At 37.8% G+C, this 19,552-nt stretch overlaps 1 protein-coding gene across 1 annotated transcript in view; it reads right to left on the reverse strand.

Moving 5' to 3' along the window:
• The window catches only part of LOC118745587 (dystrophin, isoforms A/C/F/G/H), a gene marked incomplete at its 5' end in the record, with an annotated part of 547,153 nt that overhangs the window by 40,838 nt on the left and 486,763 nt on the right, over positions 1-19,552 (reverse strand). The window contains 1 exon segment of the mRNA XM_036479124.1: positions 8,296-8,468. Within this exon segment, the coding sequence (XP_036335017.1) occupies positions 8,296-8,468 (173 nt within the window).

A 19,552-nucleotide genomic window follows, 5' to 3' on the forward strand; every position in this document is an offset into this window, starting at 1 on the left:
AAAGCTAGATCGGTATTTCGTATGAAGTGCACTTTGTATGTTTGTTCACGACGCTTTGGTAAGACTTAAAACTGTAATAAAGCTTCCTTAATATTAGGGATGGGCAAATATGACCGCTTTGTCTGAGTAAAACATTTTTTTTTTAATAAAATCCAATAATTTTTGGGTTTTTTGGCATTACATTAAAACCAGTATTTTCGGAGGAAAATTGTAAAACCCGACTCCGACAAAAATGCGAGTACTCAAAATTTACATCTTTAAAGGCGCATCTCTATTAATTTTTCAAAGTTTGATGTTTGAAAGAGATTCCGTAGACATTTTTTATGTGTAGCAAAGAGGTCCCTTCGAAACTAAGATATATGTATTTACATGTGCATGTTCGTAGTAACCGATTTTGTCCGAGTCCAACAAAGCACGCCAGTTGCTTCCCTTTTGTGTCGACTGACTGTAATTGAAAATGCCAAGTGAAGCCAGTGTGGTCCTTCCTGTACCACGTGGTCTTCCCATCGCTTTCTATAGAGACCTTCCTCTTTCTCTGCTACCATCAGCGGGATCCTCTGCTACCATCAGCGGGAAGCTTCGAATAACTCGAAATCACCGTCAGATCGCATGATATCGATGTCTGGACAGGGTCTAGCCAGTAGGGTGATTGACTCGGTTTTTCGATGGATATCTATTCGTTTTTTTATGGATATCTATAGGCGGTTTTTTTTTTTATCGAACAAACCGGTTTTTTTCTTCAAACAAATCTCGACTTCGCAATAAAAAATTTTAGTTTTACGAAGTTTTCAAGGCTTTCTTCAGTTCAAGAGAAAGCATATGCTAGGCTATGTGATTCCAATTAGTGAATGTTTAGCGCTTAAACGTTTTCTACGTATTTGGGCGAGTTTTTCCTCCAAATTCGTGTTCTACCTCTTGATGTTGTCACACAAATGGAGAGATCTGATCTACATATTCATTTCACCTCCGAAGAATCATGTTTATGCTGGAAGTGCACTAAGATATTTGCCATTGTCTGCCGGGGCTGTTAAAAAAAAAGACTATTTTTTGATGTTTTTTAGACCAGAAATTGAACCATGGAGTTCCCGAGTGGCAGTAGGCACGTCTACGGCGGCAAGAGCAGTACAAAGATCTGAAAAAGTCAGAAAAAATGCAAAAAGCTTAGGTTAGGTAAATCTGGCTGCCGTTGAGCCGCATATGGACCGGTAGGTCCTTAGCGTTTTCAGTTTCAAAATCGGGAACCGTTTTTTGTTTCAAATTAGAAATTTTCGAATAACTCGAAAACTGGTTTTGAAAAAGAGGCGAATAATCGAACACCATACTAACCAGCAACAGATCGAGCGAAGACAATGCGAGCGCTTAAGCTACACTCGGTTGGGCAAAAAAAAAAAAAAATAAATAAATTAGTTGCTGAATATGTAAACCTTCTTCTAATCTACGCAAAGAAAATTAGAAATTCCATACCTCTAGATAACACCTGCCACGGAGAGGGACACTCACAAGTCTTTACATAACTGCACAAACAAATTTTCTCCTCAATTTTCTTTGGGAAATTAATTTCTATTCAACTTTTATTTATGTATTTGAATGATTGCTTATGAGCACAAACAACGATGGTAATCATAAGAAATTCAGATAAAAACCCAAAAAAATAGACAGAGCGAAAGAAGTCAGCAAATAAGAAACTCAAACAAAAACTGCAAACGAAGCGGTAACTAAAGAAGAATTAAAGTCAGAAAAAGTAAAGATCTGGTTAAGTTAAAGCTCAGAAGGAACAAATAAGCGCAGCAAAAATGCCGAAATACTATCTACCAGTGTGAAGCGAGCAAGTGACTAACGATAAAGCAAAAACAAAAGCGCAATAAAAGCGAATAATCTCCAGCTGGCAGCTAGCAACTGCAAAGGGAATATAATTTAGCATTAACGAGAGCAGCTGACGGTGTAAAGAGAATGAACGCTGAGAAAATAACAAACAAGGAAATTTGTAAACACAATAAATCGGTGGCGAAAGGCAAACAAAAGTTGAAAGATGAAGAGTAGCAGAAAAATGCCAAGCTGGTGAAAAGTAAACAAAAGACAGACAAATCAACATCCAAACGGAAAGCGGAAGTGATGGCTTATCTGGCAGGAATCTTAAAGGGCACACACACACACACAGCCATATAAACATAAGGCAAAAGCGAACAAGTGAAGATGCCAATGGCGTACGTCAAATTGGTTGCACAAACCGAAGCGAATTGGATTGAATTGAATTGCATTGGAGTGGCTTAAATATGCGACCAGTGTCGGCAACTACAACATTAACTACAGTGTGGTTGCAACATACATACATACATATGTATGTACATAGCAGCTTGACCGAAAGTTTTTATTGGTTCAACGCAAACAACGGTAAATACAGACTTTTGCCATAACCCACAAAACGCCAGTGCCATTTGTCAATGGGCTTTGAATGATGGAGTGCGCCCCAATGGACCCAGCTGATTGACTAACTAACAACAGGAGATGAGTTAAGCAGCGAAGCGGTGCGCTTAAGGGAATGAACATAGACGCATGGCGGAAGTAAATGTTAGCCAAAAATAAATTGGTTGTCATTATTAGTGGGTGGGATAAGAGATTTAGTAGAACCATGGCTGAATATGAGGGCAAAAATATCTATCTATCAGGGAAGGAATTTATGAAGTAGAGGACACCAATCATACTATTTTTTACATGAAAAAAATAATAATAAGTTTTTGCAACGAAATGTCTTGCAAAAGGTAATACTCCCTCAACTGCCCTTAGCTCAGATCTTTGATTGAAAAGGCAAAATTTTTGTGAAAAATATTTTAGTTTTTAAATAGTTGGGGAATAAACTAAAAAGTGTCTATTACATAAATTTTAAAGAAAGCAAAAATGGAAAGTGTATGAAATAAAACTTTATTAAAAATTACTTCCATCGAATTTTTCAAAAAACAAAATGTTAATAAATAAAAAACATTGGACTAATATGCAAAAAATAGAACCTTCCCCGTAGCGAATGTCATGAAATAGTTACTTAAGTGTTTTGTACGGCCATATCAAGTCTGCAACGACTTCGGGCTGCGTTTATATGGAAGTCGTTCATGACCTTTTCATACAAATGGTAATTTAGTCGTTGATGGCATCTGAATGACTTTGTCATGTAGTGATTATTGATGATATTCAAGCGACACTGTTCTGCAATGAACTTTTTATAAGTGACCGCTGCAAGACATTGTCTGTTATGAGTCTTTAATAGGAGTACGCCTGCATGTTATTGTCACCAGTATCATTGTCAGCTATATGTCGCCTAGAATTCACAGCAAGAGCGACGATGTCACCAAATCCTCATTAGTGACGATGTCACCAGTGACCACTTTCACTACTACGGGCAATAACCACGCCCACATCCCATATAACGGTAATTTCGAGAAATACGAAATCCTCGATAAATCAGTAAATATTAAAGCTAATTTATTCAAAATTGATGCTTGCAACAATTCTTTACCAAGAAATACGTTTATGGTAAAATTTTGGAAAATGGGCGTGGCACCGCCCACTTATGATCACATATATGTATATCGGTAGCCATTCTACCAATTTTTACCAAACTCGGTATTTTTATTGTCCTTGCCACATAAAAGCAAAACGTTGAAAATTATTGAAATCGGACTAAAATTACGGGCGCTTTTCATTTAACGGTGAATTTCAAAAATGCTTGAAACTGCAATATTTCGAAATTTAAGGACGCTAATTTACTCAAAATTGATACACCCCAGCATACCATCTAGCGGTAGCTTTCGGAAAGGTGAAAAAACATATATTTAATACTTGCGCCGGGTATTTAACTTAGACTTTCTTACTTGTTTATTTTAAAATTCGTAACAAGTAGTATCTAAAAAAAATCGTTTTTAATTTAAATTAAAGCTATAAAAAAAACTAATTTAAACAAAAATACACTACAAAAAATATTTTACTTAAAAATTTTGTACAGCAGCTGTTTAGTGCAAATTTAATACAAATACTTTTGGTACAAAGTTTAGTATCAGAGTTTTTCAGAACAACGTTTAGAACAAAAACTTTTAGTAAAACAATAATTACAAAAACTTTTTAATGCAAAGTTAAGTAGATACAAAAATTTTATAGTCCAACGTTTACTGAGAACCTTTGAGAAAATGTTTAGTACAAAACCGTTTTAACACAAAGTTTAGTGCAAATACTTTTTAGTCAAAATGTCTTATTTTTACGAAGTAGTATTTAATAATTTTGTTTAATTTTAATACATTTAACATTAAATTTAGGGCAATAGGGCAGTACTAAAGCGTTTTGTACAAAATTGTTGTTAAAAATTTTAGACAACATTTCCGTAGTGTTTAGTACTTAATGGAGAGAACTAAATTTTTTAGATATCTAAGAAATACATTTAAAAAATTTGGGTTTCATGATTAAGTACTAAAAACTACTGAAAGTTGTAAAAAAAATTTTAACAAAAAAAAATTTATTTATTTCAAAAATAATTTTTACAATTTTAAAGTTTAAAAAAAAGAGTGCTAAATAGTTAGGCAAGTTAGTAGTTTCACATTTCTTTGGGCCAACATTTTAGTACTCTTTCTTTTTAGCTGTCTAATCTAAATCAAACCTTTAATTTTTAAGGGCGTAACTTGTAAGAGTAACAAATGTCAAAACTAATCAAATTTGTTGCTTCCCCATTTCCAGACAAAAAATACCGCCTACGACTTTGAGCCAAGTGCTATTTTGACAGAAAAATTGGCACGCAGGTCATTAATTTTCATGTCCGAATTTGATGATAAGAAGAAAACACTAAAAATCATGTTAGCAAAGATATGATCACAAAAAAAGGCCATCAAAACGCTTGGCTAACTAATGAAAGTAATTTCTTGAGCGCTTTGAAGTGGCCGTTGCAAATACATAGATACGTATGCACATAAGTATGTGTATATGTGTATGAAACTCAGCGACGCTTGCCGCATGCATAATTGGCATTTATATGCATTATGTGATAATGCTGCAACAGCAGTGGCGATTTAGCGATATATGGTGGTGGTGATGATGATGATGATGATGAGAATGATGATAAGAGCGTTGATGTTCATTACAGATTGCTGATTGTCATGTGTCAAGTAAGTGACTGCTGGTTGAGTGACTTGGCCAAACTGTTGGTCCGATACCAAAAGTTAAGCTGGCTGCCACCAATCCATGACTGAATGACAGACTGACAGACTGACTAGCTGTCAAATAGCTAAAATGCTAGTCATTAATGCCAAGGCAAATTGAGATCATGAATGTAAGTATGTATTTATGTAGCTATAGGGATGGTCGAAATTGATATTCTGAAGTACACTAAACGTACCACTAGAAGTCAGCTAACAAGCGAAAATAGTCGGTTAATGTTAAGGACATCGCAAATGCAAGAGGTGAAGAATATAAGTTAACTTTGATACCACGTCCGCGTAAATTCATTTTATAACGAAAGGTCAAGAGTCTTCAGATTTTTTATCAATCATTCTTGCATCTACACCGGCTATCTTTGACTTCTTGAGTTTGATAACACACAAAGTAATACTAATTTGTTAAGGGTTTACTGTAGTCAGGATCGATTATGAACATTATCCATAACTTCAGCTCTGAGATCAGCTTATGAATAATTCTTGCCAGCAAGTAATTTAGATGAGAAGACGTTGAGGGTATTCGAGGGAAATATTCTTTGTAAGATCTATGGCCCTAGTTGCGTGGTACCCTGATTCCGAGATGATGATGCTTCGGTGAAAATATCCTTGAACTCAAAGGACAAAGCTTTGAAATTGGTTGTTTGGTAGAAGCGTCGCCTGGGTATATTCCCAGGACCAAATTAGTGCTGATAGCACCATTTTGATACGCTTTCTCTGGGACCCTTGATTTTAACTACTTTCATGATTCGTTGGGTTCGTAAAACCACTTGAATTTTCCGAGGAATCTATTTAGATTAGAATGGTGGGTTACGCGCCGAGGCTTTTATGGAATGCTCATGTTAGCTGCATGTTCGCCAATCGGCCAATGTCCCGTTATCAGTGGTGGATCCAGCGGGGGGCGGGGTTTGGGGGATAAACTACGTGTCATTCAGTGGCATAGACGCCATATTATACATACATATACACCATACTAAAACACCCCCGTGGTTTACCACTCAATGACACGTAGTTTAACCCCCTGCAGGCTGACTCTTTGAATGTATGTCAAGGTGATCCTGGCTTTGGAGACCCTTTCCAGCCAGGACGGGGGGTCCGGACCAGGGGACTTGTATGAGCAGAATTTATTTAAAGCAAATTTGATTTTCCCTTTGCCTATGAATGAGTCGAGTAACTCTTTTGAGAATTGCTGACAGTTTGTATGAGGCCATGTTTTTGGTCTCTGATCGCAACCAGGAAAGTGTGTATTTATGAGAGCCTCTAGTGACTCCTTTGCGGTCCTTGTCCATGCACCGCATATGCATGCAAAAGCATGCAGAGTTTAGCTTCAATTGTAGACTTGGAATAAAGTGTCTGGTTACCTTATATGTTTAAGCCATTCAGCTTCGGTTCCATTTTCAGTCTAGGTGCAGTTGATATAGAAATTTGTCAGCGAGCTCCCGAAGATAGTGCCTGGATATTTCTATTGATGCCTTTTAGAAAAATGTAACGATTTAATTTCTTCCAAAAGAGTCTCTGGGTATCAGATTGTCCTCAAGAGCCGAACACAAAGGATATTTCTCTGACAACCCCGTAAACTACTCTCTGTGCCCGGTGTGTACCAAATCATAAGTACTTAATGTAGAAAGCAAGGTTTTGTAAATGATTCTACGCCAACATACTACAGAAGAGTACGTGACGATCGTTCTGACTAGCGCTGTTTACATCAAAAATACCATAACGGATCTCCGGTACGGACCGAAAACTTTAAGTTTTGGATTTGTCTTTAGCTTGACGCAAATTTTTCATATCACTTTTGTTTCTCGAGTTATCCTATGTATAAAATTTCCGCGGTAAGACTTCGGTTATGCCTCAAAAAGTTGGAAGGTTGAAACGTTTCAATTTTATTTTTTACGTAAAAACTGATTAGGGTTGCTTCGTTGAGGTTGCGAAGTGCACCATTCATCAATTTTATTCAGACTCCTTTGAGTTCAGTATCGAACGCCACACAAGGGGTGAGAGTAACCTTGCCCTGAGTACATTTTCTTCTAGCCTCTTCAATGGTATAAGGACCATATATCCCGCCCAAAGTCAAACACTTTTCTAGATAGAGTGGAATGCGTCCCATTTGTGATTGCTTCGTCCACGCCATATCTCCTGGCCGCAGGCCACCAGGGTGTAGTCTCCTGCTTCCAGCGCCACTTCCTTCTGCGCAGAGCTAATTCACAGGACTTTTCACTTTGGTTGCACTGAAGGACATGCTTTTTCGACCGTGTGGTCAAGGCTCTTCATTAAGATTGGATGTCAGGCGGCTTGGCCTGAACGTTTTTGATAGCGTGTAATCATCTCGGTTTTTCTGTAAACAGTGGGAATTCGGCCAAATGATTAGGAAGTCCTAAAAACTGTCACCCCCATACTTAAACATCTTCGGATGCACATAATCTGAGCCAGGTGACACAGCACACTCCTAAGTCACTTCCCTTGATGCTATGTTCCAGCTTAGTTTGGTGGCTTTTCCCGCCGCGCTAATCACTCACATATCTCTGCCAGCAACAGAAATTAACCTGCTACTCAAAAAATGGATTCCTAACAGTAACAACGACATACATAGTGTAAGATCCATCAGATTTTCTGATGGCATCAGGTGCCCTCAGAACTTTCAAATAAGGCAAATTTTCCAAATTAGTGTAACTTCCTTAAACTGCAACAAAAATTCCACTTTAAAAAGTTCACTGCACCACAGGCAAGGCGTCAGTGCATGATAACAATTGCATGCTTGCCAACAATGTATAATTTACTGGCAAATATATGTAAGTATAACGAAGCATAAGTGCTATGTCTATTGTAATCAAGCAGCGCGTACTATGACCCCACCGCAATAGGTCGGCAATAGGACATCGTTGTCACACTACACAGCATAGCGCTGCGGCACTAACTACTCGACTTTTAATTCAATTTCTTTGCATAATTCCTTCATATTTGCAGCACTTCTGGTACTTTTCCCAGACAAAGGAGCACACAAATCAAATACAATTGCAGCGCGCGCCCACACTGCCATCAACAATTACTTGCTTTCCTTCCTTCCTTCCACAACACCCACTCTCAAATATGTACTTAGGCTTTCACTCACCTGATGGCGATGCTCTTCGACTTCAAATTATTCCAACGCTGATTCATTTCATCCAGTCGACGCTGCAACATCACCGCATCCTCTTGCGAGGTGAGTGAACCCAACAGCTTGCGGCCGGTGCCATCGAGACGATCATAAACGACGCGATGCGTTTCAATTTCCGATTGTAAATCCTGTCAAAGGAGAATGAGAGGGAGAAAAATAAAAGAAATGGAAGTTAGTTTGTGTAGAATTGTAAACAGCATGGCAGGTAAAAAAAAATAAAATAAATGTATGTATGTAGATGTGTTCTTGTACAACAATAAAATGGCATACAAATACAGAAAATATTGCATAAATTTAGGCGCAACAGCGTGAATTTACAACGCTTTTGTAGTTACAAAGTCATAAAAGTGGCGGATGTTGGTGGATGTAAGTAGTTTTTTTGTTGTTGTTAAAAAAATATTTAGTCAATCTACAATGAACAAATCTCTGCATTTTTTATTGTTATTTTGTGTTTTTATGTTTACATTTGCGCGCCATGTTGTGGTTGACGCGACAGCTGCAATAGATATAAGAAAAGTGGAAAAAAAATTGTCAGAATGAAAAAAAATAAATGAAAAAGTTTAACACAGTAACAAAGGTTCACCTTGTGAAAAGTTGTAGAACGTAAAGCAAGCTGCTTTAGTTACGTATTGCCGACGCTGCACCGCGACCTGGCAAATTGAATTGCGCATAAAGTTTTCAAACGAGCGCTTCAAAGACGCATATGTTAGGTATAGTAGAAAGCGCTTTGAGCGTTTGCAAAATATGCAAATTGCGGGTTGAATGTTGCTAGAAAATGCGAGTACTACCTACACATGAATATATTGCCGTACCTAGTAACACACAAATCAGAAACATTACTCACAAATTGGCATAAAACGTGCATATGTTTTTGCTTATGCACAACCCGATGTTTATATACCCAAATGGAAAAAATATCTAAACGAACATCGTTATATTTGAAGAACATGTATTAATATGATTTTGTTAGTAGAAGAAATTTAATTTTGCCAAACAAAAAACGGGTGCTGAGGAGACTGTACTTCGAGCCTAACTACATATAATAAAGAGATCATGAAAGCGAAGAGCAAAAGCTTTAGAAACTTCTGCGGGAATATAATATCCACTCCTGCAGCGGCGAGACTGCATAAAGCCCTAGAAAAAGACAGGATAGAAACTCAACTAGAACACAGCTGTAAAATGATTGAATCAGTAGGATCTGCATTCACTTGGCACTCATTTCAAAATTTCAATTGTTTGGTTGTATAAAAAAAAACCTCATTCCTGAGTGGCTTAAATTATTTTGGAACAAAAACAAACGTAATGTGTTATTGAATGGCAGAGTTCCATTCAGTATAGAATATGAATGTAACAAAAGTATTCGCAATCATCGTGATTGTAAATTTTGGTTGAATGCAAACAGTTTTGATCATTCAGTACTACACTGAAAAAATATGCCTTGAAACTAGAAGAAAATCTTTATAGGAGAAAATAGTCGTTTTATTTCTGCTTTTCTACTACTGCCACAATTTGGTAAAGCATTACCTATGACCAGAAGTACGTACCAGCTTTGGATATTCTGCCAATGCTTTTTAAAACTAACTGCATGTTTTTGAAGGAAACTTGCGGTCAATTTTATTTAACGAACTAAATTTGTATTTGTACAAAGAGATATTTTTATTTCTCAATACCAGGCGCTCATACATATGAAGTAGCAAGCTTTCTATACGTATAAGTTTGGTTGTAGAACTTTTAAATTAACTTTTTTTTTGTAGAAGCCTTTGAACTTTACAAAGTAGAATTTTGGTAATTTAAAAATTTATACAAACAATTTTGTACGTAGAAATAGAAAACTTGTTACTTCACATGCATAAGCGCCTGGTATTGGGAAATGAAAATATCGTTTTTTACAAATAAGAACTGATCATAAAGGGTGGCCGCGGGAAAATGGGCACATAGTATTTAAAAAAGGACATTATATACCCCTATTCCGAAATACGTTGGAATCCATAGTACAAGTCTTAAGCGTATATGTACTGTGTATACTTACAAAAAATGCTGATTGAAATTAACAAAATACAAATTTGTATTACATAGAACCTTGATCGAAAATATTTTCTGACCAAAGTTCTCAACAATACCTTTCTTTTGATATCCATATTGCGATGTCTTAGATAAATTGTGAAGAATCGAAAATAAGTGGCAACCTATCCTATCTTATGGGATAACATTTTGTATATAGGGAAAGCATTGTTTAAGAAACTTCTCTTGGTACCCATGAATACTAATATTTTACCTTTTTTCTAAACAAAATTTTAAATAAACTTGAGATTCAAAATAGGTGGCAACCCTCTTAAAAATATTTTTGAATTAGGGATCTTTAAAATACCTTCCATTTGATACCCATATTATAATTTTTAATTAATTGTAACTAATTTAGAATAGGTGGCAACCTTATACGAGTCTTCTCGGAGATTATGCCTATACAGATAATCTTAAAATCCAATACATTATCTGCGTACAAAATTTCATCAAAATCGTTAGAGCCATTTCCGAGAACCTTATGGATATATATGTATATACAAGAATTGCTCGTTTAATGTAATAAGATATTTTTCTTAGTGTATAAAATTTGATTGGAACTGAATTAGAGAATGCACACATAGCAAAGTGTTCATTCATCTGGAAGCTAATTCAGTAATGAATTCTGTTTACTTCAGCATTCTAAGTTTTTCATTCAGGTATTTACCACCTTACTGTGTGAAATCAATTTTTTTTTGAATGATTGTAGATTGAAAAAAATAAAAGCCACACTACCAGACCAAAGGAAGGAGAATGAAATCTTACTTGTAAATATTTCATGATTAAAATTTTAAATGATTTCACAGTTTCACAGCTCTGACTAGGAATCAAGCTAACGGATGGCACGTACACTGGCACTAAGGAGCACGCATCCCACTCTCCACACATTTTCCGGATACATCCGACCGATCATTGAAATGTATGTTCGACCATTTAGACCAACCTAATCCGACTGGGGCGTTGCAAAAAACCCCTTCTAGCGAAACAGCGTCGGGTGGGCGTTGGACTCATTTGATCGGTACAAGTGGACAGGTGTGGACGGTATCTATCCGAGATTACTATAACGAGGAGAGGACTTAGTTAACCCACATCTAGTAGATACAGGGTGGGCCAAATAAGACCTACCAATGCTAAGCATGTATGTATAAATTCTTTATTTTTTTAAGATTAGTGTTATTTTCTTTCTGCATGTTATAGTTAATCTCTTGGAAAATCATAATGGATACTTAAAGCAAGACCACCAATAATGACTGGAATACGCTATTAGGCACACAAATTAATTTCTTAGGTAGTGTTTTAATGTCGGATGAAGTGCATTTCCAAGCAAATGGCAGAGCAACATCCTAACTTTTGGTTCCGGCAAGATGGAGCGACTGCGCACACTGCTAGGCAAACTATAGACCTGCTGCGTTAAATTGGTAGATATTATTTGGCTCACCCTGTATAATGAAGGATAGTCTAGCCCTAGCCTAGCTCCTGCAAACGCTATCAGACAATGGAATCCGATGCAGGCGATATGCGGAGGACATAGTGATGCCTGAGTTATTAGCTTTGAAAAAAACTTCAAAATAGAATTAGTGAAAAAAGCAAGCTGGACGGACACTGACATCCAGAAATGAGGCTAGCATCTTCCGTTCAAGATCAAAGATCGCAGCTCCTATAGGCAGACTCCGTGGTATATTCCAAGCGAAGATTCACGTCATCAGTCTGTGTGCAGATATTAACCTCCAGAGAAAATATCGCTATGAAAATATCCGGATACTAAGTGATAGCCAAGCCGCACTCAAGGCTCTTCATTCTTATGAAATCAAGTCTGCACTGGTTCTTGAGTGCGTAGAAAGACTAAATGGATAAGCAGCAAACAACAGGGTCTTCCTTCATGGGTCCCAGGCCACAAAGGCGTAGAGGGAAATGAAAAAGCAGACAGGCTTACAAGGGAGGCGGCAGCAACAACACCAATTGAAAGCATTGTCTCAATGCAAAAAGAGAAAGGAAAGAAGCAAAGTGCTACTAACGAGGCACACAGAAGCAGAAATTATCCTTTTCAATGAGGTTATTTTTCAGTAACAGTTATTTCATAATCCCAAAGATAATGATAATTACGTAGCTTAAATGTCCTATATCTGCAGAGCTAAGAAAAGTATTAAATAGTTCCAAAAAGTTTCTCTCGCGATAGGGTTGGGCGCGATTCGCAAAATGTCAATAATCAAATTCAACTTTTCGATAAAAAGGTCAAAAAAGTTAGAATATAGTCTAAAGACGGTACTTATAGGCAGTACAAATGTCTGCAAATGAAACATTTTGTTTTCAACAGGATTCTTTCCCCGAGGAGTATAGCGATAAATTCGAAAATTTTTTCCCAGGTTTTATATCAGCGGAAAAATTACCCCAATCTTTTTTATACTTAAACCTATCGGATTAGAGAGTTTGGGGCTTTATCCCAAGCAAACTAGGTGACATAAATAACATGACCTTGGATAATTTCAAAAAAGATTTAACGAAAACCGTGCCGCCAGCGAAAATTTTCTCAAATGTTTGAAGAAAGTCCTGCAAAATAAATTTCGTTCACTAAAACTTTTAACAATTACATAAACTTTGATAACCGGAGGAATTAAGAAAACGAAATGTATTTCGGTAGCTTGATTAATTTTGATAAGTGAATGCATTGTGATAAGTACACCTATTTCCATAAATTCTTATATCTCCATACATTTCGGTGAAGTTAAATTTCGATGAGGGGGCACGTTTTTAACACCAAATAAATTTCGATAACTCAATAAGTTCTGGTAACTGTAAAATTTTATGTCACTATCCATTTCGAACACTGTGATAAATTTCGTTACTCGACAACTCGATAAATTTCGATAACAAAAAAAATTCGAAAAGTACTTAATTGATTAATTCCTGTATCCAAAGCACAAACATCATTGCTGATTGTGACTCAATACATTGCATTTCAAAACTTGATATTTCAATCGATTTTGGTATCGCTATCAAATTGGACAACTATCGTGTAATTTTTTTAGTCCAAATATTTATTTTCTATTGGCTAAAACCTGTCCTAAATATGAGCCAAATTGGCAAGCAAATGCAGGTGTAAGGAATATCCCGACCCCAGCGCCACCTAGCGAGTAAATTTTTGGTCGGTATATTTCTTGGCAGGCAATTGTAAACCTCCGAGGGTTTTTCTGCCTTGAAAATCAGCTTCTCATAAAAATAGAATCGCCGTTCGGAGTCGGCGTAAAACTGTAGGTCCCTCCGCTTTGTGTGACAACATCAAGGCGCATGCCACAAATCGGAGGAGAAGCTCGGCCAAACACTAACATATGTGTTAGCGCCAATCTATTATTATTATTATATTTCTTTTTAAAGTGTTGACATATGCTTCAAGTATAAACCAAATCGGTCTAGCGGTTTAGTATTTTAGCGATATAATACTACGAAATTTTGAAATCGTGACTTCTAAGCTTTTATAATTTTTTGGAAGCAACAACAAAAAGCTTTGATTTTTTTTACGAAAAACCTTTCAAACAAAAGTTCAAAAATTGTGCTTTTTACAGAATCGAAATCGGTTCAGCCGTTTGGTCCGGCATTTCGATTTTCGTATATATAGATTTTTGAGATCTCCACAGATATGTATGTATATATAAAGTCGAGAATTGGAGTATTAATGAATAGTTTTAGGTATGAATAGCTTAACAAATAGAGTAATTTATGACACCCCTTCATACATATGTACGTATGTATGCACATTTTTTTTCAGAGGAGGAAGCATCGAAAGCCTTAACCCCGTCACCCCCCTTTGAGTTTATATTGTGCCAGTGTACCCCACCCATGTTGGGTCTGCTAAACGTCACCCACCTTCGCTTATGTCGAGGTCATTCGTACGTATATATACCTTGCCACAGATCAAGTTCGTAGGACATATCGGCGCTTGTTTTCCGTCTCACGTAGCAGCTTATATATCTTCGCAATTATGTTGCAGACGGCTGTCCACACACTTTCGGAGGTGAGCATGATGTCTACCATATTTTGCGGAAGCGGCGTTGTGTTTGTCAGATCCGCTAGTTCTGTTCTAAGGGCGTTGAAGCGCGGGTAGCTGAAGACCACGTGGCGCGTATCTTCTGCTACGTTACATATTAGGCAAAGCGGCGAGTTTTCGTGTCCAAATCGGTGAAGGTAGCTTCGGTATATGCTGTAGCCTGTCAGGAACTGCGTCAGCTGGAAATTTACTTATCCATGCGTACGACTTACCCATTTTACAAGGTTTGGAATCAGGGTGTACGTCAACATTCCCTTGGTGCTTCTGTCCCATCTCTCTTGCCATTTTTGAATGGATACGGTTCTTTGTTCTTTAATAGAAGCGGCTTTAGTATCTGTTTCCGTGCTGCTTTCCCTTCGCATTATGATACGCGCGGATTCTTCAGCCTGAATCGAAATCGGTACCATACCAGCAACCACCATTGCCACTTCCGCTGATGTCGATGTTGGAAATGTATTCTGCGTGTTCGCCAAAGTTTAGTCTATCGTCTAGTGTCACACCCAAGTAGCGCATTTGCCTTTTTGATAGTATTAGGTGCTTACCCACCGTGAAAGATGCTGTTTCTACCTTCTTGCGGCTGCTTTTCAAAACCGCTTCAGTCTTCTCCTCAGCTAGTGAAAGGCCCATCTTTTTTAGCCAGTCGATTATGATGGCGATTGCTACGTTATCTTTGTTCTCTGGTTGCTGTTTGTGTTTCACTACGATCACCAATAATCCAATAATGTTAACAACTGTGGGAAACTGTAAGCAGAGGACCCCGTCGTACATAACGTTCCACAATATTGGACCTAATACTGAGCCTTGCGGCACTCCTGCTGTGATCGTATATATTTTTTGTCCTTCTTCTGTGTCATATATCAGCACTCTTCCGCTGAGATAGCTTGGGATGATATTAAAGAGATACGCGGGAACGCCTAATCTCGTAAGGGCTTTGAGTGTCAGCTCCCAATCTGCTGAAATGAAAGCATTTTTAACGTCAGGCGTCACTTTAGCGAAGTATCCTCCTTTCAAATGCTTGCCTGCGATTGCTTTCGATGCAATAGAAACCGCTTTTTTGCTGTTGGCATCGTAGACCTCTTCTTGCAAAAACCAAATTGCAGTTCCAATCCCCTTAAAAATCTTCCCCATAGTCTCTAGAAGGCAAATAGGGCGATAGGAGCCAGGTGAATCCGGGGCCCGGCCTGGCTTCGGCTGCAGCACCAGTTTCTGCACTTTCCACCTATCGGGGAAGCAGCCTTACTTCGTCGAATTTAATTTTTTAGCATTTTACGCAAGATTTTATATTCTCGGTGACAAACTTCATAGCCCAAATCGTGTCTACGCCTTTGGGATCGTCCTGAAGTCTTTGATGATTTTTTCCACCAGTAAACAACGTACATATGTATGTATGTCAAAGCAGTATACATAGATTTATACATTCCTGTGTGAGAAAATATAATTTCACTTGCATTCATAAAATATTTTGCTGCTGCTATTCGTTGTCATAGCAAAGTGAAACCATCCTTGGATATATGTACGCTTATGCATTCAGCTTTAAGCCCCAGCGTGAGCATGACACTTATGTCCTTTTAACGTCACACGCTTACATGCACACACACACTCACATACCGAACACTTTTGGTATCCTGTGGCGCGTACGAACACACGTTCAAATATTAACAGCGAGAATCAATAAATGCGCCACAATTTCGCTGGTGACCCCCGTAGCGGACAAGCTCTGTGCGTTTGGGGGTGCGCAGTGCCGTATGAGTTATGTATATTTCAAGTACAGACATGTGTATGTGTATGTAGGTATGTGTTTGCGCGCGCTTTTCACTGTTGTTCAATTCGATTTCAGCCATTCTATCGCAACGACAGCTGTAAGAACACTTTCGATGAACGAAAATCGTTCGCCAGTGAGCTGACACAGAAAACTTTAATGTTAATGGAAATTTGTAAGGCGAGCAGGCAGGTAAGGGTAGCGAAGATACAAAGGAGAGAGCCTGTCAAAAACAAAAGCAAAAAACTTTCCAAAAGTTTCAGCAAACGAAACACCTGTACATTTGTAATTCGAAAGCCGTCCGAAATTGTCTCTTTTACTGCTGCAAAGCATTCAATCGGCTTGGAGCGCCGCTCCATTGGTCTATAGCTGCTGCCGGTCGCCCTACTTAGGACATTGCCTGTAGACACATGCGACCACACTGACAGACTCTATGAAAAGTGCTTAAAATATTAACCGCAACCGAAATTTGTTTTATACCCACTGCGCACTGCTGTCCTGCGCTCCCTCCAGTAAACTCTCTTACTACTTAGCTTTAGCCTTCCACTCATATGCCAACCGAATTTCGTTCGAAATGATATCAAAATTTTAAACTTCGTCCTTAGCGTTGTGAAAGCCAGCTACGTATAACGTCAAGTCAAACTCATACAAACATATAAAAACAATGTCAATGTAAACTAAAATGGACCAAATACAAAAACGACAAAAAGAAAATAAACCAAGGAGAAATAGCGGCACAGCATCAATAATGCTCAGAAACACGTCAGTCGCTATGTCGCAGCGCAGGTGTGCACACTTCAAATGTGGGATTTATTGCAGATTTTCCCATTTGACATTTCACGTCGCTTATTTAAGTCGAATGGCTTTTGCTTGCCAGCTTGACTTGCACGCGCTTTGCTGCCTTGTTTTTTGCACATGTAGTGGAGTGCGAAGAATTAAGAGGGGAAGCAGAGATGACTTCTCCACGCATCTTGCATAAATTTGACACATAAAAACAAGTTTTTTTTTTTAGAGTTTCGAGTAAAAATGGTTCTCCTGTTTTTTTTTCTTCATAGAATATTATTAATACCTGGGGACTTTAATAGAGGTAAGTATGTGCACATGCGTTACGCTTCGCTTAAATTTATTATTACTTTGGGGCTTTATAACTTTTATGACTTTTGACACATTCCTAAATGGAGGTTGAGACAGACTCTGTAATGTCGGCCATTGAGAATTTAGATGGCACTACTTCGACAGCGAGTATAACTCCTTGAATCCCCCTTTCCGAGTAATAAGGTACAAGTTCAAGTCAGTATGGAATCTGGGGGTCTTAATGTCTTAAAGTTATTGAACAATCATCGCCTGCTATGGACAATCAACTCGTCAAGGATCCCTATGGTATTGCGGAGGTAGTTTGTCGCTGGATTGCGCCTATTTATGAGAGGTGCTAAAGTAAGGGCTATATTTTAAAGCTGTGGAGGGTAGTCAGAGTTGTTCTGTGCCAAAAACAGGTAGGGAACATAGCCATCGCTGAGGACATTGCCACTATAGCTAAAGGGATATTTCTAGTGATCCTAATTATTTTTAGTCAACCTCATCCGCTGAGGTAGCAGACGGGGTTCAGGAGTAAATTTCACACATTCTATAACGACTGTATACCACTGCACTATCTTCTGTAAAAGTATCACTTTATAAATACATATGGGGCGTTTTTCGTCACCGAAAAAAATTCAATGGCCACAATGATTAAGGTCTTAAAATTATCGGCTAGATAACATCCATCGAATGCAGTGTGGCCTTTTGAAAAACTGAACATGGCGTCTCAATTATGGCGTCTAAACTAACTGTAAACTAGATTTTGTTTTACAACTTTTTTACGTCACCTGAGATCATTATATGACCAAATTCTGAGATAGAGCGTTTTCAATAAAATTCTGAAATAGGATATTCTTTATTCAAATTCTGCCGTTATGGAACTGGCTGCTGAGATAGGTCGATCTTCCACTCTAATTTCGAAATAGCAAAGTATCAGTTGTTTCTTATCTCCTTCGGGTTGTTAGTTACGAATCTCAGGCCAGATTTGAAGAATTCAAAAAAGCGGATTCAATATGGCGAACTTCTTCTTCTTTATTTGGCCATATCCAAAACAGTACGTCGGTCGTTTCCCTTTTTCGGCAACTGGAGCCAATTGGAAATGCCGAGTGAAGCGGAATCCTTCTCCATCTGGTCTTACCAACGCAGAAAAGGCCTTTCTTATCCTGAGTTATTAGTATCATGACCCGCGTTGAATAAGTCGCACATTAAAAAGTTAAGTCCAAATTTTAATGCCCTCGTCTTATCGGATTTTTCTATATCGAAAAATATTTAGAGGTCGCTCAAAGCGCTCGGGTGGAGCCGAACATTAAATACCCGGCGCAAGTATTAAATATATGTTTTTTCACTTTTCCGAAACCTACCGCTAGATGGTAAGCCGGGGTGTATCAATTTTGAGTAAATTAGCGTCCTTCAATTTCGAAATATTGAAGTTTCAAGCTTTTCTGAAATTTACCGTTATATGAAAAGCGGCCGTATGTGGCAAGCACAATAACCATACCGAGTTTGGCACAAATTGGTACAACGGTTACTGAGATAAATATACGTGATCGTAAGTGGGCGGTGCCACGCCCATTTTCCAAAATTTTACCATAAACGTATTTCTTGGTAAAGAATTGTTGCAAGCATCTATTTTGAATAAATTAGCTTTAATATTTACTGATTTATCGAAGATTTTGTATTTCTCTAAATTACCGTTATATGGGATGTGGGCGTGGTTATTGTCCGATTTTTTAAATTTTCGGCCATTTAGTATGCTGTATTAAGGCCAACAACTGTGCCATGTTTGGAAGAAATTGGTGCAGCGGTTACCAAGATATACACATGTATCAAATTATTTTTCGTCTAAAAATTATTGTAAATATTAATTTTGATATCGCAGTTTTCGTATTTCTGGAAATTACCGTTATATGGGAAGTGGGCGTGGTTACAGTCCGATTTCGCCCATTTTCTATACCAACCTACCTTGGATTAGCGGTAACCCACATACAAAATTTCGTTGAGATATCTCAATTTTTGCTCGAGTTATCGTGTACACGGACGGACGGACAGACGGACATGGCTTAATCGATTTCTCTTTTCATTCTGATCATTTGTGTATACATTTGTCTATATCTATCTCGATTCGTTTTGGCTGTTACAAACAACCGTTATGTGAACAAAATTAATATATCCTTGTGCACAAGTGCGCTCGGATATAATAATGTAGTGTACGGGGCGTATGCGTAACTAAATAAGAAAGCTTCTGAGACCAAAATAAGAAAATATGAAACAAA

The sequence above is a fragment of the Rhagoletis pomonella genome, unplaced genomic scaffold (assembly GCF_013731165.1).
Source record: "Rhagoletis pomonella isolate Grant_MI unplaced genomic scaffold, Rhpom_1.0 Rhpom_scaffold_00001, whole genome shotgun sequence".
NCBI classification, from domain to species: domain Eukaryota; kingdom Metazoa; phylum Arthropoda; class Insecta; order Diptera; family Tephritidae; genus Rhagoletis; species Rhagoletis pomonella.